At 33.9% G+C, this 27475-nt stretch overlaps 1 protein-coding gene across 1 annotated transcript in view; it reads right to left on the bottom strand.

The window, feature by feature from the left end:
* LOC309827169 (cadherin-23-like) overlaps positions 1-27475 on the bottom strand; it is a gene marked incomplete at both ends in the record, with an annotated part of 116097 nt that overhangs the window by 53124 nt on the left and 35498 nt on the right. Inside the window, 9 exon segments of the mRNA XM_082661711.1 lie at positions 556-626; positions 861-1017; positions 3247-3362; positions 3366-3382; positions 3385-3426; positions 8801-8946; positions 10410-10513; positions 17370-17483; positions 20149-20168. Of these exon segments, the coding sequence (XP_082517837.1) occupies positions 556-626; positions 861-1017; positions 3247-3362; positions 3366-3382; positions 3385-3426; positions 8801-8946; positions 10410-10513; positions 17370-17483; positions 20149-20168 (787 nt within the window).

The following is a 27475-nucleotide window of genomic DNA, read 5'->3' as shown; positions in this document are numbered from 1 at the left end:
GGTAACAAAATGCGGGGGAACATTTTCTAGTGGTATGAACAGTGTGAACAGAAGGACTAAAAGACAGAGCTGACAGACAGTGCAGTGTTTTAAGGTCATGAAAGTGTTTCTGTGTACCTCTATTATACAGTGTGAGGCAGCAAATGGTAAGGGCATTAGAGTTAGTATGAAATGCAGTTTGGGGCTTGGGTAGGAGTCCAACTGCAAGGGCTTGTGTCAAATCCAAGGCCAAAAAACTGCTTATTACTTATGTATGTCTTACTCAGACTGTGTCCGATGTCTTAGCCAATTGGTCAGATGAGCAGTTGCTTATCATAATGATATCCACACATTACCCACAAATCCTGGTTGAACACAATGCCTAACCAAGCCTGTCAATTCTATTTAAAAATATGTGAATATAGCAACTTATAGACTAACTTTGGTTTCAAAAATTTTTAAAAATAAAGTTTAGATTTACTGAATTGGTAAAATATTTAAGCTATTGTATATTCCAAGATGCAGTAATAAAGTATGCATATTCTATTTTATAGAATAGTTATTTAGTGTACTTACTTAATGGCAATTATGGTTACTTTAAAACAGTCCAAAGGAATAGCCAGTACTTTATCACAGAACCATTTGTTCTAGGAAATTTATAACCTTCTTAGTTCAGTTCCCAAGATCAAAATTGCATTCCAGCATTCATTCTAAGCTAAATATTTTGTTGTCAGTTTAAGGTTCAGTTGAAAATACAGGAACAAATTCTGCCATCAGCTATTTGAACTACTGTAGTTCATTAAAGATTTTATAATAATAAAAATAAAATGTTTTTCTAAGGTCAATCACAGCGCCACAGTCAGAGAGAATCTTTAAAATACTTTCTGTTCATTGTTTATGAGGGTAAAGTTTTCATTTGAAAAAGTATCCATAATCAAATGGTAAGTTATATTGCTATCGGGAACAGTTCTGTCTTTATCTGTACCAGTTAGAGAGACTAAAAGAGTTTCAACTGGGATGTTTTCAGGAAGTTCAATTCTATAATAAGAAGATATGAGAAAAATGTGTTGTAGCATGTTAACTTAGATTTATGCAGATGATAATATTTAATTTAAAATATGTTTTAAAATATACTCATATTTTAAATAACTACTTCTGCCAATAATAAAGTTATAATGTTGGTGAAAATTTGTGAAAGATAAGAAAATATTTGGCATTCTTGCTATAAGGCCTAGGAAAAATGAGCTGCTATTATGTTGGATTAATAAGCAGCAAATTTAGTAACACACACGCATATATTATCACTGGAAATATGGCAGTAGTACCTCAACTTCACACATTGTCCCCATTTTAAAAACGAGAGAACTGAGGACTAGAGAAGTTAGATGACAATTAAAAAAACACAGACTGGAAAAAAGAATAAACCTTTGACTTCTTGCCTTATGCGCAGTATAATTTTCTTTGTATTCTTGGTATTTCAAACTGTCTTGTTTTTAGGAGGTTCCTTAAATTATTGAATAGTACTAGACTGGAACTAATGCTTTGATCTGCTGTATGCACAGCTCAAGCTGCAGTAGTCCTGTTACTGTCTATTAAATTTGCTTAAAAGTTAGCAGGGACTGTTAATTTTTACCAATATTCTTATGTTGCTCTCTGTATCCCAGTTTTTCTACAACTTCTACAGTTGGCTGTGGGGCTCGGGAGGAGGGGAGGATGTGCTGGCAAATGAAATATAAGTGAAAAGGCTGTGTATAAGTCTAGGCAAGGTAATTAAATATGTGGTTGGAAGTAAAAGGCAACAGTATGACCAGGACAGAAGATCTAATAAGCCAGGACCCCTGAGTCTCAGCATAGAGAGGGGAGTGCCACTCACTGGAGGCAACCAAGCTTCATTACTCTTTGCCTGAGGGGCAAAGAAATGCTTATTGAGTTTAGTCATTGATTTAAAAAAAATTTTGTTGGTGTTACAGCAACTAGTGTTAAATATCCTGACCAATAAAAACAGTTATATTTGTATTTTTGTTTGTTTTAAAAGAATATTCCTAATTTTAATTACTTAAAATACATTAGGTTTGAGAAAAATAGTGGAATAAAAGGTGAGTTGTCAAATTTGTTAACGGAAAGAATGTTCTAGAAACCAAAAATTCTAATACTGTTCCAGTAAGAATCTGTAAACTACTAGCTAGAATAGGAAGTGAAAGCAAACTACAGTTGGAGTGTCTACAGAATTATTGTTTATTCTTGCCATCTCTTGTTTTTTAGTAAAATATATTTCTGGCAAAAAGTTTACAAACTAAAAGTTGATTTTCGAAGTTCAGTAGTGCAATGGCACTATTTCCATATGTGAATTTTGGACTATGTTTTGTTTCTACAAAGTTATCAAATATATGCCAGCAATAGTATTTCTAAAATATTGTTTTAAGTGGTTTCAATACATTATTTAAGAGTGACCACTAAAGCACTTTTATAGCATTGTATAAAACATTGTTTCTACTATGTAAGTGAAAATTCTGATTAAGCAGGAGATTCTGTTGTTCATCTTGCAGGACTGTCAAAGTTCTACTCCATGTAGTTGATTTTAGTTCTATCTAGATTGTCTTCTGTTACTTGATGATATAAAGCCCACATATCTATGGTTTTCCTCAAGGGTGGATTATTGCATACACTGCTGGAATGAGATATGTAATGAGAATACCAAAAAAGAGTATGTTACCAGAATACTGCCAGACTAGGTTAAGAATTTTCTGAGCAATCAGGTATTCTGAAGGGAAAAATGTACTAGGGATCAGGAAATCTGTGTTTCAGTGAATGAAATCTTATAGATTTTGTACTCTTTTTATATAATGCAAATAAGTTATCATGCCTTCATTTTAAAATCTCTGTGTAATTAAAAAGCTGAAAGTTTGCATGTGGCTTTAGCACTATCTTTAAATTAATTCCAGTAACATTTAAAAAATGAATTATAATTTACTATCCATACATATATATAATTTTTAGTGTGATAGTTGTTTTACCTCCCTGGAAGCACGGGGCTAGACAAATGTCATCTTTTGGGGTCCTTTCTAGCTTTAATTTTTATAATTTTCTGAGACAAAATAAAGCAGGTCCAATTGTACCAGAGAAGCTGCAAATTGGTTAAAAATACAGTAAAGATGGAAGGAAGGGCTTCGTCTTCATTCCAGGAATAGTATGTTGTTTACCCATTTATTTTTCTCTCTTTTCTCTCTATGCCAAAATCTGAAGACCAGATTTGCTATAATAACTTACATGTAAATATCCTGAGTGCATTGAGGTGGATTGTCCTTAACATCTTGTAGAATCACTGTGAATGTTCCAGTTGTGGAATGCAGTCGTTCATTGTCATAAACGCTAAAATGTAATACTCAAGAATGTGGGTGGGTGCGTCCTCATAATCCAAAGGACAGGCGATTGTGACCTCTCCTGAATCTAAAAGGCAGATAATGAAAATTTGTTCAATATTCACAAGGTGAAAACACTATAAATTAAAATAGTGATATGGAGAAAATTGTTCTGGGGATAAATTAAAGGACAAATCACAGTTGCTGACCTGATGAAGCTTATACACCACTCACCGTTGAGGATCTGTGGGGAATCCTTAGTGACCTGGAAGGGAAACCCTCCTGAACTGCATAGGTCAGAAAATATTTCATAGGAGGGTCATGGTGGGTGCGGTGAGGGGTACACAGTGAAGCTTATGCTGAGTGTTGAGAAACGAGCACAGGAAATCCAGGTAAAGAAGACTGGGGTGGAGTGGAGGTTGCGAGGAGGGAGTTATGGCAAAGGGAAGCCAAAGGAGAAGAAGAAGTAGGACAGACACTCCAGATAAATGGAATAGCACATGGAAGGGCAGAAATATGTACAAGAACAGAGTATTTTGAGAAAAGTAAATTGTACTGCTGAGGATTGGGTGAGAGATGTTGAATTACAATAGTGATGGAAAGGAAGGATTTTAATTCATATTTAGCAGATAGAATTGATAAACATATATTCTAGCTGATTAGGCATTTTTGTCTTAGAAGGAGCAACAGAAGTGGAGTGAAGACAGTAAGAGAAATTCTTAATATCTTTACTATATCCCATCCACTTTTCAAATTGTGTTGTTTTAAAAATATAGTTTATTGCAATTGAAAATATAAGGTATTTACTTTTATTATGATGAGGGCATATATTTTCCTGAATAAAAAGTTTTTATTTAAAAATTCACATATGTTAAATCCAAGAGAATTATACAATAAACTCTTACGTACACATCAGTAGCATCAACAATTACAATATATGGCCAATTTTGTTTCATCTATAGCATTGCCTATTTTATCTTCTACTTGGATTATTTTGAAGAAAATCCCAAAGAACATGTTATTTCATTTGTAAATATTTTATTATCTAGTCTTAAAGGCAAAGGACTCTTCTTTTAAAATATAACTGTGATATAATTAGCATACCTTAAAAATCACATTAATTCCTTAGCATCATCATATATTCAGTAATGATAAAAATGTTTGGATTGTCTTATGAAGTTTTGTTGCTTTTCAAATCATCGTCTAAGTAAAGTCCACACTTTTTAATTGGTTGGTATGTCTCTTAACTCTCTTTAATCTATAAAATTCTCCAGGATTTAAAAAATTTGTTATATAATTTTGTGTTCTTTCCATGATAAATTTAACAGTAACACATTATGCACACCATTTTTCACCTTCCCCCCCCAATATAGTATCTCAGAGATCATTACGTAAATAATATAGAGAGAGGCTCCTTATTTCTTTTTCTATGGACATATTATTCCATTGTCTAGATGTATCACAGTTTATATAATCACTACCCTATGGATATTTTTAATCTTGCTGTTAAATAATGATGCAACGAATGGTGTGTGCCTACATCTTTTTATATTTTTGTCAGTGTATTTGAGGTATTTTCTAGAGGTGAGATTGCAGCATCAAAATGTAAATGCATATGCAGTTTTCCTAGATTCTACCATATTCTCTCAGTAAAGGTTGTAGTATTTTTCATCCTCACCAAGAGTTATATGAGGTCTGTTTCACGCAGCCTCACCAACGGAAGATATTTTCAAATATAACTTTTTGGTAATCCTATAGGTTACAAATAGTAATGTATTATTTTAATTTTCAATTTTATTATGAATAAAACAGAGCATATTTTCATACGCTTGAGAGTCATTTGCAACTCCTCTAAACTGTTGATTCTTGTCTTAGTCCATTTTCTTATCTTATTGTTACTTTTATTCTTCTAATATGCAAATATTTTCCCAATTTCTCATTTGTATTTTTACTTTTCTTATGGTGATTTTATTTGTTTGCCATAAAAATGTTGTTGTTGGAGTTGTTGTGATGATGGTGATGAAGTTGATGGTGATCATATGATGATTTATGTCACATTCATCAATTTATTCCCATGTGGTTTCTGGATTTTGAGTTACGGTTGTAAGTTTTTCCTACTCACAGGTTATAAAGAAATTCATGCATATTTTCTTCTATTATGTGTATGATTGCATTTTTGAGAAAATCTAATCAATTTGATAAAATCTGATACACAATACAAAAATGTTTTATTTTCCTCATGCTACGAGTTATTACTTCATTTTAAAAAACGTCAACCTTTTCTGCACTTTTACATTTTCATGATCATTTGGGACTCTTATCAAAATTTTATATTCCGTTCCATACATCTATCTATATAATCATTTGTCACTATCACACTGTTTGCAATTCAGAGGCATTATAACATGTTTTAATATCTACTAGAGTAGTTTCCCCTCATTGTGCCTGTGTTCCAATTTTTTTCCCTACTATAAATGCTTTTAGTTCTTCTGGCCCAGGCAGAGTAGAGTTAGGGTAGGGAGCTGTGTGCAGCGAGAAAAACAAAAACAAAAATCAACAAAAATAAAAACATAATATTTTAATTAGCAGTTGCATTTAATTAATTTATATTTGCAGCTAATGTAGCCTTTATGTGTAGTACAGTCTCTAAACACATTATTTATTTTTAATTTTATAAATAAATATGTATTTATCTCTCACCATCATTTCTTATGCTGATAATTCTTCAGTTATTTTGGTTGTCTGGAGTTCATTCCCTAGCAAATTCCTCGGGAAGAACTCATATGAACAATATTTCCTGATTGCTTCCATGGTCCTGAAATTTTATCTGCTTTCTTTATCTGTGAGGTCATTTTCCTTTGTATAAATTTTTAAAGTCACAATTTGTGTCCTCAGGTTTCCTAAATACGTTACTCTATTAACTGTGGAAATTCTTGTAAAAAAAGTCTATTTACAATTTGATTATCACTCTCTTATACCTGACTTAACCTTTTTGCCTAGGGGCTCAAATATTTTTTCTTTTACATTAATATCTAATGGTTTACTAGAAAATGTCTCATATTCAGCCACTCCGTATTGGTCTTCCAAAAACCTACTTTGCCTTTTGTAACATGTAGCCTCAAATCATCTTTTATTTTAGAAACATTTTCTTGAGTGATAGATACTTTTCAGTATTCTGCTCTATTGCTTTTATGTGCTTCTTCAGGAATTTTTAGAATATGATTTAAAGTATTGCCTCTTTTCTGCCTATCTTCAATATCATCTTTTTTCTTTCTTGATTTCTATTTTTTAGTCTTTATAATTATTAAATGTTTTAAATAATCATGAACATGTGGGAAAAATTTTTTTTCCTGAACCATTTGAGAATAAGTTGCTGATCTTGATGTCTTATCATCTCCATATACTTTAAGGTATATTTCCTAAGAGCATCCTCCAACATTACCACAATAAAAACAACAAAATCCAGATGTTGACATCGATACATCTAATACTGAGTCCTCCTTTCAAGTTTTACCAATTGTCTCAATATTTTTATAGCAAAATATCCAGTTGTCATGTCCTTTTAGTCTCTGTCGATCTGGAAAGTTCTTCAGTCTTCTCTTAATTTTTAACATCATTTTGAAGATTAAAGGCTGGTAATTTTCGAGAATTTTCCTCAAATTGGATTTGCCTGATGTCTGCCCATGATAAGATTTGTGTTATGTAGTTTGGGATTAAATATCACAGAAGTTACAGTATCTTCTTATGGCATGCTATCAGTTTGACTCACTACTGATGATGTTCACTTTAATTTCTTGACAAAGTTGGTGTCTACCAGTTTTCTCCATTCCAAAGTTGCTATTTTATCCTTTGCAATTAATGAATATTTTATGGTGAGGTATTTTGAAAATATGTAAACATTCTCTTCCCCATGAAATTGTCAATTTATTTATGTATTTATATCTCTATGGACTCATGGAGTCCCATTTTTTATAATGGGTTGTAATTTGCAACTGTTATTTTCATTTATGAACTATTATGTTCAAAGCGCCCTTAAATTGGCTAGAGGGAGCCAATTCAAGCTAATTTCTGGGTTTTTTTTGTTTTCTTTTTTAACATACCCTCACCATTCCTTGATCATGTTCTTGCTTATTGTCACAATGCATTATTTCAAGCTCATCTTGCATTTTAACTCCTGTCACTTTCAAAATGAGTCATTGCTTTAGGGAGCTCTTATAGGATAAAATGGTATGTAGAAGTCAGTATCTGGGTACTAGATGTGCTCATTGCTATTGTTGTATCATCCTCCTAAGTTCTTTCACTCTTTTAATAGACGTAACTATAGATATGCATCTGTGTGTGTGTGTGTGTGTATGTGTATGCGCGCCCACATACAGTTACATCAATATCTATTTATATAACTACACACACACACACACACACACACACACACACACACATACACATCTTCCTGTACCTACCCATGTAATGAAAAACATGTTTACTCTAACACTGTTAATTTTAATTTATCCTCATATTGTTCATTATAGTTTTCTCATTTTCTACTTTTGTAACTCACATGTCTGACAGGAGAAACCAGACTTCATGTATGTTTAACACAGTTATTGTATCAATCCTCCTTTATGTAATGAATCTCGTATTTCTGCTGCCATTCCCTTCTTACCACTTCTGACCTGAACATCCTCGCTTTGCTTAAGTTCTGGCATGCCACAGGTCTTCCCTTCCACAGGTCTCCTTACTCACCTCTCAGATTCTACTCCCTATGTGGGACTCTTCACCGATATGACAGGCGGTGTGTGATTAATCCTGCTCTTTTATGCATGCCAAATGTACAATACCTCTTAAGAAATGGAAAAACCTTTCTTTCTCCCGTCCGCTTGCTTTATGCCTAAGTTGTTAGAGGCATGCATGAACTCCTAACTTGTAGTCAAATAGAATGTACTTAGAGCTATAGGTCTCTTTTTCAAGCAGTCTGAATTCAAGTGCAGGTCATGACATGCAAATTAGCTGCATGAGCTTGAGTAAATGAAGATTTCTCTCCAGGCGTCGTATGTTAGATGGGGATTAGGATAGTAAACAAAGAAGTTATTGTATATTCAAAGTGCTTATGAGAATGTATGATATAAAATAAATATTCAATTTATGTGACTAATATTATGGTTTTCATGGGAAAAGCTACTTCTCACAGAAAAATCATACAATAAAATCCCAGGGAACCATGCTGTGGGTCTGAATTGTTTGGGAGTCCCCTGGAGCATACAGATTGTGCAGACTGTTTCCATACTTCTGAGAAGGAAAGAATGATCACTTTTTACCTCATATAAAATATGCTAAATATGCTGCTGAATATTTTAAATATTCTTTTACCCTTATAGAATGGTAATCAAGCTTATTTTTAACTAGTGAAAAGTACATTTTATAATATACCTTATAAAATGATTAGCAACAAAAAATTATTATACTTTGATTTATTGAAAATTCTTTTTGTGTATCTATAAATTCATAATGTACCGAGTCCCCTATGTCTCTATCAGTTGCTGTCAGCTTCACTAGCTTTGTTCCAACAGCCAGATTTTCATAAATATTTATAGGTGCATCTGGTATATATCTGTGGGACAAAAGGGATTTTTTTATCACTTAGTGTAAACAAATGTCTCTTTTCATCTGTCACACAACAAATATTTTAAATTTTATGTGATACATATCTTGTAAGAATTTCAAGCCCCTGGCCTCAAAAAATCTTTTTCTTTATAAATTACCATGTCTATTAGAGAATCTTTAAGTATTATAAAGTGAAGTTAAAAGTTTTCTCCTACCTATACCCTTGCTCTAGTCCTTCTACTAAATGGTTATATACTTTATTATATAAAGTATATATTTTATAAAATCTGGTTATTATATAATCTGGTTATTATACTTTATTCCAGATAACAAAATACTACAAACACTTTTGAAATCACTGTTTCATTTCATATTCAGGCAAACCTCATTTTATTGCACTTCACTTTAATGCACTTTGCAGATACTGCATTTTTTACAAATTGAAGATTTCTGGCAACCCTGCATTGAGCAAGTCTGCTGATGCCACTTTTCCAAAAACATATGCTCACTTGGTGTTTCTATATCACATTTTGGTAATCCTCACAATATTTCAAAATTTTTCATTATTATTATATTTGTTATGGTGATCTATGATCAGTGAGCTTTGATATTACTACTGTAATTGTTTTGGAGCATCACAAACTATGCCAATATGAGACTGTGAACTTAATGGATAATGTTGTATGTGTTCTGACTGCTCCACCAACTGGCCATTCCTCTATCTCTCTTCTCCTCGGCCGTCCTATTCCCTGAGACACAACAATATTGAAATCAGACCCATTAGTAACCCTACAGTGGCCTCTAAATGTGCATGTGAAAGAGATGCATGTCTCTCAGTTTAAATCAAAAGCTAGAATTGATTAAGCTTGGTGAGGAAGACATGTAGAAAGCCAAAATAGGCTAAAAGCTAGGCCTCTTGTGCCAAACAGTTATCCAAGTTCTGAATGCAAAGGAAAACTTTTTGAAGGAAATTAAAAGTGCTACTCCAGTGAATCACAAATGATAAGAAAGTGAAACAGCCTTATTGCTGATATGGAGAAACTTGTAGTGGTCTGGATGGAAGATCAAACCAGCCACAACATTCCTGTAAGCCAAAGCCTAATCCAGAGCAAAACCCTAATTCTCTTCAATATGAATGTATCAATGTGCATTTTCTACAATATTTTACTTATTAAGGAGTATTTACAATATATAACTTAATAGGAAAATAGAAAGCTTTGAATTCTTATTCCATAAAAAAAATTGACTTCTGTGGTTTCAAACATAAAATATGATTGAGGTTGACTTTCACTGTGTGTAAAAAGAGCAATAGTATGGAGCTAATAGAGGTTTGCTTCTAGGTCACTTTGAATGTTTGTAAAAAAAATTGACCATGGACATAACAGCAAAACTCTGATATTTACCCCATTATAAAAGAAGTTTCAGTGGTTAAATCTTAGCATTTAAATATTTAGGTTACTCTTTGCTTACATAAGAACAGGACTCTCATCATTAACATTCCTGCTGTTTAAAGTCATGGTGCCAATGCATAACTCCAGAGACAGGTTCTCTCTATTTCTCGCAGCAACCACTATCTGGAAATGATAAAATAAATAAGAGATGACAGAATATGTTTTTTGAGTGCTTAAAATATGCAAGTTCCCTTTACAAAAATTTTTTTTAAAAATAAAATTGAAAAGCACTTTAAAAATTGCAGCCTAAGAATGTAGATCTATTCCTAAAAAAATCTTAAGGTCATTTGTCAAAAGGAGTATCTTTTGTACCCTCATGTAGATTTCTGTGTTTAATGCTACCTACCAATTGTTATGGAACTTTGACAATGTTTTTAAATATTGGTATTGGTATGCTACATTTAAGGCAATAAAATCAATTTGAATTTGTTGAAATAGCAAACTAAAAGGATAACTTAAGTTTCACTGTTTAGGAAAAAATATGTGAAGGTAAACAGCTATCTTATTTTTGGAAAAAAATTGAAAAATCATGAATATTTTAGCAACGTCACAAGAATTTGTAAAATTTTCATATAAAAAGTTGATATTCCAATGTCATAATAGTCAAAAATGTTGTCTAATAGAGTAATAACTAAAAGCTTGATGAAGTCAAAGAATTATTTTAATTTTTGTTTTATTAAATTTAACTATATAATTAATAAGTAGATTATGTACAAAAACAAAAAGCAAATCAAAGTGCTTTTAATTATATATATTATATTGATACTTTATTGAGCCTTCTATTTCAGAAATGTTTCAAATAAATGAGAAAAAAACTGAAGATTACAAGGAATATTTAACAAAAATGTAGCTTGACCAAAAATATATTACCACTAAAGTAAATTATTATTCAAAAAAATGTATAAACTGCTTAAAAGACAAAGAAAAAGGGTGAATTAAAATGAAAAGTTTATTTTCAAATATGTCAATTTTCCTTTCTTTGACACTGGCTTAAACAAATGGGGTTCCCTACGACAGCACAGCTGTTCTGAATTAACTATTCACTCATTTGTTCATGCATCCTCAGTAGTACATCATTTAAGTACCAAACACAGATATTTAAAATAAGCAGCACACAGTTTCTGCATGTACAGAGATTACAGCAGAGCATGAAAGTATGAGGGAGGATAGTAACAGCTTTTTAGAAGAGATGACAAGCCAACAATGGCAAGGTAGCATAGTGGTGAAATACCCATACAAAGTTAGGCTGCTTGAGGGAGGAACACTCCCAAACTCATTCTATGAGGCCACCATCACCCTGATACCAAAACCAGACAAAGATGTCACAAAAACAGAAAACTACAGGCCAATATCACTGATGAACATAGATGCAAAAGTCCTCAACAAAATACTAGCAAACAGAATCCAACAGCACATTAAAAGGATCATAAACTATGATCAAGTGGGGTTTTTCCCAGGAATGCAAGGATTCTTCAATATATGCAAATCAATCAATGTGATAAACCATATTAACAAACTGAAGGATAAAAACCATATGATCATCTCAATAGATGCAGAAAAAGCTTTCGACAAAATTCAACACTCATTTATGATAAAAAACCCTCCAGAAACTAGGCCTAGAGGGAACTTACCTCAACATAATAAAGGTCATATATGACAAGCCCACAGCCAACATTGTTCTCAATGGTGAAAAACTGAAAGCATTTTCACTAAGATCAGGAACAAGACAAGGTTGCCCACTCTCACCACTATTATTCAACATAGTTTTGGAAGTTTTAGCCACAGCAGTCAGAGAAGAAGAAGAAATTAAAGGAATCCAAATCGGAAAAGAAGAAGTAAAACTATCACTGTTTGCAGATTACATGGTACTATACATAGAGAATCCTAAAGATGCTACCAGAAAACTAGAACTAATCAATGAATATGGTAAAGTAGCAGAATAAAAAAATAATGCACAGAAATCTCTTGCCTTCCTATACACTAATGATGAAAAATCTGAAAGAGAAATTAAAGAAACACTCCCATTTACCTTTGTGACAAAAAGAATAAAATACCTAGGAATAAACCTACCTAGGGAGACAAAAGACCTGTATGCAGAAAACTATAAGACACTGATGAAAGAAATTAAAGATGATACAAACAGATAGATATACCATGTTCTTGGATTGGAAGAATCAACATTGTGAAAATGACTATACTACCCAAAGCAATCTACAGATTCAGTGCAATCCTTATCAAACTACCAATGCATTTTTCACAGAAGTAAAACAAAAAAATTCACAATTTGTATGGAAACAAAAAAAACCCCAAATAGCCAAAACAATCTTGAGAAAGAAAAACGGAGCTGGAAGAATCAGGCTCCCTGACTTCAGACTATACTACAAAGCTACAGTAAGCAAGACAGTATGGTACTGGCACAAAAACAGAAATATAGATCAATGGAACAGGGTAGAAAGCCCAGAGATAAACCCCATGGACCTGTGGTCACCGTATCTTTCATAAAGGAGGCAAAAGTATACAATGGAGAAAAGATAGCCTCTTCAATAAGTGGAGCTGGAAAAACTGGACAGGTACATGTAAAAGAATGAAATTAGAACACTCCCTAACACCGTACACAAAAATAAACTCAAAATGGATTAAAGATCTAAATGTAAGGCCAGACACTATAAAACCCTTAGAGGAAAACATAGGCAGAACACTCTGTGACATACATCACAGCAAGATCCTTTTTGACCCATCTCCTAGAGAAATGGAAATAAAACCAAAAATAAACAAATGGGACCTAATGAAACTTCAAAGCTTCTGCACAGCAAAGGAAACCATAAACAAGACAAAAAGACAACCTTTAGAATGAGAGAAAATATTTGCAAATGAAGCAACTGACAAAGGATTAATCTCCAAAATATACAAGCAGCTCATGCAGCTCAATATCAAAAAAGCAAATAACCCGATTTAAAAGTGGGCAGAAGACCTAAATAGACATTTCTCCAAAGAAGATACACAGATTGCCAACAAACACATGAAAGGATGCTCAATATAACTAATCATTAGAGAAATGCAAATCAAAACCACAATGAGGTATCACCTCACACCAGTCATAATGGCCATCATCAAAAAATCAACAAACAATAAATGCTGGAGAGGGTGTGGAGAAATGGGAACCCTCTTGCACTGTTGGTGGGAATGTAAATTGATACAGCCACTATGGAGAACAGTTTGGAGGTTCCTTAAAAAACTAAAAATAGAACTACAGTATGACCCAGCAGTCCCACTACAGGGCATATACCCTGAGAAAACCATAATTCAAAAAGAGTCATGTACCACAATGTTCATTGCAGCTCTATTTACAATATCCAGGACATGGAAGCAACCTTATTGTCCATCGACAGATGAATGGATAAAGAAGATGTGGCACATATATACAATGGAATATTGCTCAGCCATAAAAAAGAAACAAAACTGAGTTATTTGCAGTGAGGTGGATGGACCTAGAGTCTGTCATACAGAGTGAAGTAAGTCAGACAAAAACAAATACCATATACTAACACATATATGTGGAATCTAAAAAAAAAAAATGGCTCTGAAGAACCTAGGGGCAGGACAGGAATAAAGACGCAGACATAGAGAATGGACTTGAGGACACTGGGAGGGGGAAGGGTAAGCTGGGACAAAGTGAGAGAGTGGCATGGACATATATACACTACCAAATGGAAAATAGATAGTTACTGGGAAGCAGCTGCATAGCACAGGGAGATCAGCTCGGTGTTTTGCGTCCACCTAGAGATGTGGAATAGGGAGGGTGGGAGGGAGATGCAAGAGGGAAGAGATATGGGGATATATGTATATGTATAGCTGATTCAGTTTGTAATAGAGCAGAAACTAACACACCACAGTAAAGCAATTATACTCCAGTGAAGATGTTCAAAAAAATTTTTTTTAAACAATAACGTTAGGCTGCTTGTGTTGGAATCATGATTCATCCATTTACCAGCTGGATGATCTTGGGTAGGCCACTTATTTATTTGGACTTAGTGTCTTCATCTATAAAATGGAGGTTAAAATGGTATCTACCTCACAGGGCTTCCATAAGCATTAAGTAAGCTATTATGTGTAAAACACCTTACTGGTGCCTAACACGTACTCAACATAATGTAACTGGTTTGATGCTTTAGGAAAAAAAAATAAATGTGTGGTTTCTTGAAAATCTGGGTAAGAGTGCCAACACAGTACTTGGCAATTTGAAAATGATATCAAACTAATGAATCTATTGTTTCTCATTGTTTTAAGTCTTAACAAATACATGGACCCTTGAAATTAGTAGAGAGAATTCATGCTTTCCTTCAAGAAATATTCTTGAGCACTGACTATACGATGCACTGTGCAGTACACCAGAGACAAGAAGCCAATTAGAAATAACCTTACCATGGAGGAAATCAATGGAGAAGATTAATATGTAAACCAAAAGAGGATGAAAGTTTATCAAATGAAGTTTTGCTTTTAGATCAGGTTGGTGGACAGAGTAAAATCATTTGCCATAATCCTTCCAGAATACCACTGCCATTAAATTATAGGAGAAAAAGAAAGAGGGAGAGAGAGAGAGAGAGAGAAACTCATAAAAGTTAGGTTGTACTACACATTTGGTCCAAGAATAGCTGGGCCATGAAATTAACATATAAACTTTCCTGAAACCAGTGATGCCTTAGGAATGCCAAGAGGTATACCCCTTTGGAGGGACAATTGCTCAACACTGTTTAAATGTGTAAACATGCAGAAGCTCTTCTAATGATGAGCTCACATGTGGGAAGAAAAAATGAGTGAACAAACCACCTTGAGCTTTAGTCAACAAAGACAAGGGAACATTTAGGATTACAATCCCCAAATTAAAATAGCAGCAAATTGAATATAGTAATCTATATTGAAAACTACCTTATATGGGGTAGGTTATATGCCAGAAAGACAAAGATGTTATAATAACATAAAATGTATTAAAATAACTCATACATTTAATAAATTCACAAAAAGAAACCATATAATTTTCTAAGTAAATGGAGAAAAATATTATAAAATTCAACATCAAATATCCCTTAACAAATTAGGAATAAAAAAAAACTTTTCTGGGCTTCCCTGGTGGCGCAGTGGTTAAAAATCCGCCTGCCAATGCAGGGAACATGGGTTAGATCCCTGGTCCGGGAAGATCCCACATGCCTTGGAGCAGCTAAGCCCGTGTTCCACAACTACTGAGCCTCCTCTCTAGAGCCCATGTGCCACAGCTACTGAAGCCTGCATGCCTAGAGCCCGTGCTCTGCAACAAGAGAAGCCACCGCAATGAGAAGCCTATGCACCGCACCACTAGCTACAACTAGAGAAAGCTCACATGCAGCAACGAAGACCCAACACAGCCAAAAATAAAATAAACAAATTTATTAAAAAAAAAGAAAACTTTTCTTACTTAAAAAAGATGTCTACCATAGCCCTATAAGAAATACCATTGTCATTTGAAACATTAAACAATAACTTTTAAAATCAGGACAAAACAAGGATGCACCCTATAACCACTTCTAGTAAACATTGTTCTGGAAGTCCTCATCAAAGAAATAAGGCATACAATATGAATAAAAAGTTTTAAGAATTGAGAAAAAAACAACTGTCACTCTTGACAGTTATTTTAACTGTGAATGTTAACACAGTTAACATAAAAATGAAAGCTCATCTAGAAATTATTCAAATTAATATAAGGAGTTAGCAAAGTTGCCATTTTAAATATCAAGGTATAAGAATCAACTTTAACCTTGAACAATTAGAAAATGAATATACAGCAGCAAAAGTCAAGTTGTCTAGGAATATCATACATATAATGTGTAAAATTACAAACTTCTGTGGAGAAAAATATGAAATATGGAAAATTAATAAAGTTCTGAATAATTTAATAAATCATCCTGCTTTATGGATGATAATGATGCTAATTCTCTTCAGTCTAATTTATAAATTCAGTGTAATTAAAATCAAAACGTGAATGGGGCTTCTTTCATAAAGTTAATTTTGAACATTATATGAAAGAGTGAAGAAGCAAATAGAACTGAAGTACTTCGTTTAGGAGTGAATGGAAAACAGCAAAGTTGATAATATGAGAGATGATCGTACAATACCAAAGTGAAAATATTATAAACCATTAGCCAGTTGTCCTAGAGCACCAGTTGTTGCTTTTAATTTTTCCTCTAACTCTCACACAGTGAGAAAATCCTGGTCAAAATATTTGTAACTTATAAAGGCTTGTTTTAGGTAAGGCGCTGTTTTTAAAAAAACAATGTTTCTTGATAAGTCTACTACTGTAGGCATTGAAAAATGTTTAAGGACACTGGGAAACATTTGAAATTTAAGTGGTCCCATTTCCCAGAATGACTTTGTAGGAAAAGAGATTTGTTATGTTTTTCCATACGCTTATACCTCTCTGTTCTTTCCAAATATTTGCAAATCTGAAATTTAACCAGGACATTGGGGGAAAAAAAGATTTAGGCCATATCTCTACAGTCAAGTAAAGCCAAGGAGAGAGGCAACACTCCAGATAATTTGTGACTGTAATAAAGGGCAATTTTATTTAATTACCCAGAACGTTGCCTCAGTTTTATGCTTTTGAATATGGAGGCAATCCTTTCTCCAACATTTTTATGCTTTTGAGTATGGAGGTAATCCCTTCTCTAACTTTTATATGCACTTAAAGAAGCAAACACAAAAATTGAAATAATATTTTTTAAAAGTCTAATGGAAAGAGTAAAATGAATCAAATAAAATTCTAAATTTATTTTCTTAAAGTGAATTTTTGCTTGATCTATGTGAATATGAAAATGCAATTACATAAATTTGGTATTTTTATTTCAATTTAGGTAAGTTTTTAAAAGTTATTGAAAATATTGAAAATTACTCTTTTTGAAGGGTATTTAAAGGTATTTATTATTTAATGTTGTTTCATCTTTATTCTTACCTTAGGATTTGTTTCATAATCCAAAAGAGGTCTTGTGGTTTTAGAAATCACGGCATTATGTGAATCCAAAGCAAAGTAGGCAGTGGTATTAACTGAAGAGTTTAATATTAAAACCTTTTAAGAAAGCACACAAAAAAATGGTTAATACGTTATTGAAAAAGCATGGATTCTGAACTTACAGTTTTGATGCAGTTATTAGGCAAGACCTAAGTAAACCAAAATTAATTTTGTGAAGACAGTACCCATAAAAATAAAAGCTAAACTTTCTTTTCCAGACTTCAAGAGTAATCTGAAAATTCATTTACATTTTTAGTTGTATTTTTTCCAAAGGTTTTTATATTTAAGTATTAGAGCATTTTTGGTAAATAACTATTATTGGTTTTATAATTAGTTTATTTTCTAGTGTTGCATTTACAGATTTTTCTAATATATAAAAAAGTCATACCCTCTTGTATACTCAGGAGGCACATACACTGAATTATTTGGACAGTGCCATTAGATCTCATCTCTAAATTGATTTTCTGTATGGCACAATAAAATATTGCTTTAGACAAAGATATTTTTTAGGGACATCAGCATGTTCCTCTCCATTGTTATCACTGTGCTTATAACTGGGCTCAGTTTCAAGATGAATATTAAAGATTTTTAAAGGGATTTAGTAAAGACATCATATTTTGAAAAAATTTACATCCAGTTTCTGGTCCAAAGAGAAACAATAAAACCTGGGAGACATATCCAATGCCATTTCCAAAAAGGCATCCCAGCCATTTTGATGGGCATACTAACTGATTTTTATTTGTCTATGAGTGAACAACCAAAGTTGGCTTATATTCGGCTAAAATCCATTAAATGTTCTTTTGGAAAAATCTCATTTTCTTTGTTTCTCCCCTTATTATTATTGCTTTTTGTTAAAAAAAATTATCATTTTCCAAGTCTTTGTTTTGTTTCTCTTTCCCAGTGACTTCTACAATATAAATCAGATATTATAATATTTAGTTATGAAATGTGTAATATTTAGTTATGTGTAAACACATGAAGTTGTAGTCGGTATTTACATAGTCACCCCATCCTCCTCCCACATACATGTATCCTGGCATAAACCCACATATATATCTACACACCCTAAATGCACATAATCCCCATATCCTGACCCTGTCCTCCCACACACATTTACACACCCACATAAATGGAGCTTCTGAACCTAGTAAACAAGAAACTACACTTTTCCTGTGTCATCTTCTGTCCTCAGTCTAAAATTCACATGAGCAAAAAAATGAAATTGGGAGTACTGATCAGTGCCTCATTGTAATCAGGTCACCAGAAAAATTATATGCAGGCTAAATTTACCAACAATGCCCCCCTAAGCTTTCATTTCAACCTTATTCCCCAAATGATGTTTATAAGCCAGCTACCAGAGTAAGTATGAACAAATGGAAAAAGTTTAGTTTGCTCTAAAGAGAATTAGAGCAGAATATTCCATTGCACTAATATGACTTATAATACATTCTATAATCAAAAACTCAATTTTTTCTTACAAGTACAATTAGAATATAGTTCATATGTACACCATAAAAATTCCTGAGAAAATCTCGAGTGATTAATTATTTTGTATTTCTTCTTCTTTATTCCCTCTTAATCTGTAACTATTTTGTCATGTATTATTTATTAAATCACTATTAATTAATTATTGCTGAAACTAGAACTTATATGAAGATACAACATATCCTTTATTCAAATTATGTGTATAATAAAGAAAATATGCCTGATCTGGGATGAATAAAAGGTAACAAACATTAAAGGATATTCTCTCAGCTGTATAAATGTCATCAGACAAATGGAAAAAAATATAAGCTCTAGTTTTTCTAAATGCCTTTTAGAGCATTTTAGAAGGTCTGTTGCCTTCACTTCCAAGTCATATAATTTTTAGTCTGTTACTATATTCAAAGGTTTAAAGTCCTCCTCTCACTTCAGTGACTACCATAAGATTTAAAGACAACATTAATTCAAAGCCTGATGAAATAATTTTTTGCTCATTGAAAATTTGAGCACTTCTTACAAAATAAAAGTTGGAAAAAATTAATAGATAATAATACAATACTTAACCTCAACTTCTTGTCCTGGATCTGGATCTCTTGCAAGAATCTATATATAAAAGCAAATGCAGGAACCTTTTTAGGAATAGACACTAAAACACCTATACAATTATATAAACCATGAGCAATAATTTAAATTCAAACATTCTTTCACTACTTTTTGCTTCATATTGGCTCCATAAGTTGTTATACTGTAAGAATTTCTCCCTATAACAGTTTTCTTAATGATATTTATTTCAGAGAAATAAAGACCACAAGTAATTTTTCCCACTAACATTCATTTTAAGAAAGCCAACATAAAAATATCAGTTTCATATTTCTACATTTAAATTTTGGGCTAGTGTGTGGAATAGGATATAATTGCTCAGTGTCTGGCACAAAGTCAATGACCATTAAGATATGCTTTCAACTTTGATTCCTTTGTTAGATAATTGAAGTCTTTTATCTCTTTTCACAATAATGTACAAAAAATAGAGCAAAAGCTGTGGAGTCAGGAATTGACTCCATTTGAATTTCTAGTCCATCAATATTCTCATCTGTACAATAGGATAAGATATATTCTCAACCTTAGAGTAGTTCTGAGGATTAAATAAAATATTATACGTAATGCATCTCACAAGTGCTCAATAAATGTTATTTACTTTCCTTTCTTCAACCACTGCTTCTTATCTTTCTTTCAGTGTTACCAACTGTGATTCTTTCTCACCTAAAAACCGAATAACACAAATGCACACACATTAAACCGTAAGTATTTTCTTCACCTGTTGTACAATTCTACAAATGATACTCTTTTAAAATTATTCCTGCTTTCCGTGCACTTGAATATTGAATATCAAGTCTATAACTTAGACTAGGTAGTCCTGTAAAAGCCTCATACAGTTTGACTATTTCAAAGAATGTAATGGAACAATTGTTGTGTGAACAGGTCTTGCTTATTTTGAACCTTTGTTTCAAACTGAATATGTGTAAACAGATTGCCTAATTTAGTGGTCGCTCTAGTTAATTAAGGCCATTGGATAATTTAACATAGTAAGTGAATTTAATATGTATGTATCACATCAGCCACCTGAAAGTTGTGTCAATACCCTGTCTTGGGGCTTCCCTGGTGGCGCAGTGGTTGAGAATCTGCCTGCTAATGCAGGGGACACGGGTTCGAGCCCTGGTCTGGGAGGATCCCACATGCCGCGGAGGAACTAGGCCCGTAAGCCACAACTACTGAGCCTGCACTTCTGGAGCCTGTGCTCCACAACAAGAGAGGCCGCGATAAGTGAGAGGCCCGCGCACAGCGATGAAGAGTGGCCCGCGCTTGCCACAACTAGAGAAAGCCCTCGCACAGAAACAAAGACCCAACACAGCAAAAATAAATAAATTAATTAATACCCTGTCTTGAAAAACCTCACAGAGACCCACAGAGATACCCTATTTTAGATAGAAGGCAGTATTTTTTTTTTTTTCTTCTTTTGCGGTGCGCGTTCCTCTCACTGCTGTGGCCTCTCCCATTGCGGAGCACAGGCTCCGGACGCGCAGGCTCAGCGGCCATGGCTCACGGGCCCAGCCACTCCGCGGCATGTGGGATCTTCCCGGACCGGGGCACGAACCCGTGTCCCCTGCATCGGCAGGCGGACTCTCAACCACTGTGCCACCAGGGAAGACCTAGAAGGCAGTATTTTCTTTTCTGCTACTTCTCTGTCACAAAGACCATAAACCCACATCATGGAAGAGAATAAAATCTTGATCTTGATCCTGCCTAAGCAGCTTATGCTGGTTCAGCCAAGTCTGCAGTAGAAGTCAGGTTAGAATGACCTCCTTGGGATCCACGTGTATCTTTGTAAAGCTTTCTATGATTTGGGGGAGACCAAAAAATAAATTACGAAGAACATCAGTTCAGTTGTCTCAAAGTGATCCAAAAGATAAAGTTTTCATAAGCATCAGGCCTGTAAGGTGATTCATTGCCAAGCCTACTAGGAGGCTTTTCTTTCTTAAGTTTAGCATTTATGACCAAGTCCCTTTAACACAAATTCTTATTTCAGATAGATTTAACACATACTAGAATGTATGTTTTGGGTCAAAGTACGAAATCTCTTTGTGTGTATGCATGTGCACATGCATGTGTGTTTTGGAAATTTTCAGTTTCCAAAAGAGTGATATTTCTAAAAATGGGAGAAGTGATAATACTGGCTGTGCGAAATGAATAGAAAGCAACAATGGACAGGAATCCAAAACAAAAACAAGCTATTTTAATAAAATTTGTGGTGTTCCATTTGCCCTCAACTTTATTATCCTCTCATTGTCTCCCAGTTAACTGGGTAGTTTCTCCTAATAGAAACAGCTAGAGAAAGAAAAGGAGTCAAAACAGAGAAGGCAGAAAGAATAAAGAGGGTTTTACTATGACAGATAAGTAAGCTAGTAAGATTAGAGATAAAGAGTCCTTGCGGGATTTTCTTTTTTATTCAAACAGAAAGTCACAAAAATTATAATCATCCTCATCAGTTCACTCAGTCCCATGAAATTAATTTTTTTTCATCTTGATCTTTTGTTAGCACTTTTATGAATTCATCAGTTTTCCATTAGAGTTCTGAAAATGCTTATTCATTCAGTTCAGCAGTATAGTCAGTTACCAGAAACCTGTACTTGTCAGTCTTTTCCATGAATTCCTTGAAGATGAAACCCTTTTATAGGAACATTTTTGCGAAAGCATCAGAGTACACCCAGAACTGTCTGTAAATGACAAAAGACTTAAAAATAAAGATGGTTAAAGATTTGATGAAAGTTCATAATAATGCAATTGACAAGGAAATTTAGTTATTTCTGAGATATACATTTTAAAGTAATAACTAGAATTATGACTTATAACATTATACCAGAACATATAAGATTTTTAGAAATTTCATGTAATGTCTGAAACATTTATATTAACATATTTCCGTACAAATAACCCAAAGAAAGTTTAGTATTAGTTGTTTTTAGTTTGTTTTTTTATACTGAAGGTTCTTATTAGTCATCAGTTTTATACACATCAGTGTATATATGTCAATCCCAATCGCCCAATTCATCACACCACCAACCCCACCCCACTGACGTTTTCCCCCCTTGGGGGAATACGTTAGTTCTCTACATATGTATCTCAACTTCTGCCCTGCAAACCAGTTCATCTGTACCATTTTTCTAGGTTCCACATACATGCGTTAATATACGATATTTGTTTTTCTCTTTCTGACTTACTTCACTCTGTATGACAGTCTCTGGATCCATCCACGTCTCAACAAATGACTCAATTTCATTCCTTTTTATGGCTGAGTAATATTCCATTGTATATATGTACCACATCTTCTTTATCCATTCATCTGTCAATGGGCGTTTAGGTTGCTTCCATGACCTGCCTATTGTAAATAGTGCTGCAGTGAACATTGGGGTGCATGTGTCTTTTTGAATTACGGTTTTCTCTGGGTATATGCCCAGTAGTGGGATTGCTGTATCATATGGTAATTCTATTTTTACTTTTTAAGAAAACTCCATACTGTTCTCCATAGTGGCTGTATCAATTTACATTCCCACCAACAGGGCAAGAGGGTTCCCTTTTCTGCACACCCTCTCCAGCATTTGTTGTTTGTAGATTTTCTGATGATGCCCATTCTAACTGGTGTGAGGAGGTGATACCTCATTGTAGTTTTGATTTGCATTTGTCTAATAGTGATGTTGAGCAGCTTTTCATGTGATTCTTGGCCATCTGTATGTCTTCTTTGGAGAAATGTCTATTTCGGTCTTCTGCCCATTTTTGGATTGGGTTGTTTGTTTCTTTAATATTGAGCTGCACGAGCTGTTTATATATTTTGGAGATTAATCCTTTGTCCGTTGATTCGTTTGTGAATATTTTCTCACATTCTGAGGGTTGTCTTTTTGTCTTGGTTATGCTTTCCTTTGCTGTGCAAAAGCTTTGAAGTTTCATTAGGTCCCATTTGTTTATTTTTGTTTTTATTTCCATTACTCTAGGAGTTGGATCAAAACAGATCTTGCTGTGATTTATGTCAAAGAGCATTCTTCCTATGTTTTCCTCTAAGAGTTTTATAGTGTCCGGTCTTACATTTAGGTCTCGAATCCATTTTGAGTTTATTTTTGTGTATGGTGTTAGGGAGTGTTCTAATTTCATTCTTTTACATGTAGCTGTCCAGCTTTCCCAGTACCACTTATTGAAGAGACTGTATTTTCTCCCTTGTATATCTTTGCCTCCTTTGTCATAGATTTGTTGACCATAGGTGCATGGGTTTATCTCTGGGCTTTCTATCTTGTTCCATTGATCTATGTTTCTGTTTTTGTGCCAGTACCATATTGTCTTGATTACTCTAGCTTTGTAGTATAGTCTGAGGTCACGGAGTCTGATTCCTCCAGCTCTGTTTTTTGCCTCAAGACTGCTTTGGCTATTCGGGGTCTTTTGTGTCTCCATACAAATTTTGAGATGATTTGTTCTAGTTCTGTAAAAAATGCCATTGGTAATTTGACAGGGATTGCATTGAATCTGTAGATTGCTTTGGGTAGTATAATCATTTTCACAATATTGATTCTTCCAATCCAAGAACATGGTATATCTCTCCATCTGTTGGTATCACCTTTAATTTCCTTCATCAGTGTCTTATAGTTTTCTGCATACAGGTCTTTTTTCTCCCTAGGTAGGTTTATTCCTAGGTATTTTATTCTTTTTGTTGCAGTGGTAAATGGGAGTGTTTCCATAATTTCTCTTTCAGATTTTTCATCATTAGTGTGTAGAAATACAAGAGATTTCTGTGCGTTAATTTTGTATCCTGCAAGTTTACCAAATTCATTGATTAGCTCTAGTAGTTTTCTGGTGGCATCTTTAGGATTCTCTATGTATAGTATCATGTCATCTGCAAACAATGACAGTTTTACTTCTTCTTTTCCAATTTGTATTCCTTTTATTACTTTTTCTTCTCTGATTGCCATGGCTAGGACTTCCAAAACTATGTTGAATAACAGTGGTGAGAGTGAACATCCTTGTCTCATTCCTGATCTCAGAGGAAATACTTTCAGTTTTTCACCATTGAGAATGATGTTTGCTGTGGGTTTGTCATATATGGCCTTTATTATGTTGAGGTAGTTTCCATCTATGTCCACTTTCTGGAGAGTTTTAATCATAAATGGGTGTTGAATTTTGTCATAATATTTTTCTGCATCTATTGAGATGATCATATGGTTTTTATTCTTCAATTTGTTAATATGGTGTATTACATTGATTGATTTGCATATACTGAGGAATCCTTGCATCCCTAGGATAAATCCCACTTGATCATGGTGTATGATCCTTTTAATTTGTTGGATTCTGTTTGCTGGTATTTTGTTGAGGATTTTTGCATCTGTATTCATCAGTGATATTAGTCTGTATTTTTATTTTTTTGTAGTATCTTTGTCTAGTTTTGGTATCAGGGTGATGGTGGCCTCATAGAATGAGTTTAGGAGTGTTCCTTCCTCTACAGTTTTTTGGAAGAGTTTGAGAAAGATGGGTGTTAGCTCTTCTCTAAATGTTTGATAGAATTCAATGTGAAGCCATCTGGTCCTGGACTTTTGTTTCTTGGAAGATTTTTAATCACAGTTTCAATTTCATTACTTGTGATTGGTCTGTTCATATTTTCTGTTTCTTCCTGGTTCAGTCTTGGAAGGTTATACCTTTCTAAGAATTTGTCTATTTCTTCCAGGTTGTCCATTTTATTGGCACAGAGTTGCTTATAGTAGTCTCTTAGGATGCTTTGTATTTCTGTGATGTCTGTTGTAACTTCTCCTTTTTCATTTCTGATTTTATTGATTTGAGTCCTCTCCTTTTCTTGATGAGTCTGGCTAATGGTTTATCAAGTTTGTTTATCTTCTCAAAGAACCAGCTTTTAGTTTTATTTATCTTTGCTATTGTTTTCATTGTTTCTGTTCCATTTATTTCTGTTCTGATCTTTATGATTTCTTTCCTTCTGCTAACTTTGGGTTGTGTTTGTTCTTCTTTGTCTAGTTCCTTTAGGTGTAAGGTTAGATTGTTTAATTGAGATTTTTCTTGTTTCTTGAGGTCGGCTTGTATAGCTATAAACTTCCCTCTTAGAACTGCTTTTGCTCCATCCCATAGGTTTTGGATCATCGTGTTTTCATTGTCATTTGTCTCTAGGTATTTTTTGATTTCCTGTTTGATTTCTTCAGTGATTTCTTCGTTATTTAATAACATATTGTTTACCCTCCATGTGTTTGTCTTTGTGTTTTTTACGTTTTTTTCCCTGTATTTGATTTCTAATCTCATAGCGTTGTGGTCAGAAAAGATGCTTGATATGATTTAAGTTTTCTTAAATTTACCAAGACTTGATTTGTGACTGAGGATGTGATCTATCCTGGAGAATGTTCCATGCTCACTTGAGAAGAAAGTGTAATCTGCTGTTTTTGGATGGAATGTCCTATAAATATCAATGAAATCTATGTGGTCTATTGTGTCATTTAAAACTTCTGTTTCCTTATTTATTTTCATTTTGGATGATCTGTCCCTTGGTGTAAGTGAGGTGTTCAAGTCCCCCACTATTATTGTGTTACTGTCGATTTTCTCTTTTATAGCTGTTAGCAGTTGCCTTATGTATTGAGGTGCTCCTATGTTGGGTGCATATATATTTATAGTTGTTATATCTTCTTCTTGGATTGATCCCCTGATCATTATATAGTGTCCTTCCTTGTCTCTTGTAACATTCTTTATTTTAAAGTCTATTTTATCTGATATGAGTATAGCTACCTCAGCTTTCTTTTGATTTCCATTTGCATGGAATATCTGTTTCCATCCCCTCACTTTCAGTCTGTATGTGTCCTTAGGTCTGAAGTTGGGTCTCTTGTAGACAGCATATATATGGATCTTGTTTTTGTATCCATTCAGCAAGCCTGTGTCTTTTTGTTGAAGCATTTAATCCATTCACATTTAAGGTAATTATCGATATGTATGTTCCTATGGCCATTTTCTTAATTGTTTTGTGTTTGTTTTTGTAGATCCTTTTCTTCTCTTGTGTTTCCCACTTAGAAAATTTCCCTTAGTGTTCTAAAGTTCTTTTCCTTGAACCAGTTCCTTTAGAGCTGGTTTGGTGGTGCTGAATTCTCTTAGCCTTTGCTTGTCTATAAAGCTTTTGACTTCTCCATAGAATCTGAATGAGATCCTTGCTGGGTAGAGTAATCTTGGTTGTAGGTTCTTCCCTTTTATCACTTTATCATGCCACTCCCTTCTGGCTTGTAGAGTTTCTACTGAGAAATCAACTGTTAACCTTATGGGAGTTCCCTTTTATGTTATTTGTCGTTTTTCCCTTGCTGCTTTCAATAATTTTTCTTTGTCTTTAATTTTTGCCAATTTGATTACTATGTGTCTCGGCATGTTTCTCCTTGGGTTTATCCTGTATGGGACTCTGTGCGCTTCCTGGACTTGGGTGGCTATTTCCTTTTCCATGTTAGGGAATTTTTCGACTATAATCTCTTCAAATATTTTCTCTGGTCCTTTGTCTCTCTCTTCTCCTTCTGGGACCCCTATATTGCGAATGTTGGTGTGTTAAATGTTGTCCCAGAGGTCTCTTAGGCTGTCTTCATTTCTTTTCATTCTTTTTTCTTTATTCTGTTCTGCAGCAGTGAATTCCACCATTCTGTCTTCCAGGTCACTTATCCATTCTTCTCACTCAGTTATTCTGCTATTGATTCCTTCTAGTGTATTTTTCATTTCAGTTATTGAATTGTTCATCTCTGTTTGTTCTTTAATTTTTCTAGGTCTTTGTTAAACATTTCTTGCATCTTCTCCATCTTTGCCTCCATTGTTTTTCTGAGGTTCTGGATCATCTTCACTATCATTCTGAATTTTTTTTCTGGAACGTTGCCTATCTCCACTTCATTTAGTTTTTCTGGGGTTTTATCTTGTTCCTTCATATGGTACATAGCCCTCTGTCTTTTCATCTTATCTATATTTCTGTGAATATGGTTTTTGTTCCACAGGCTGCAGGATTTTAGTTCTTC

Source organism: Grampus griseus (genome assembly GCF_964374135.1).
Source record: "Grampus griseus genome assembly, chromosome: 9".
In the NCBI taxonomy this organism is placed as follows: Eukaryota; Metazoa; Chordata; class Mammalia; order Artiodactyla; family Delphinidae; genus Grampus; species Grampus griseus.
Note: the sequence above shows the minus strand (reverse complement) of the source record. Positions and strands in the feature narration are given on the sequence as shown.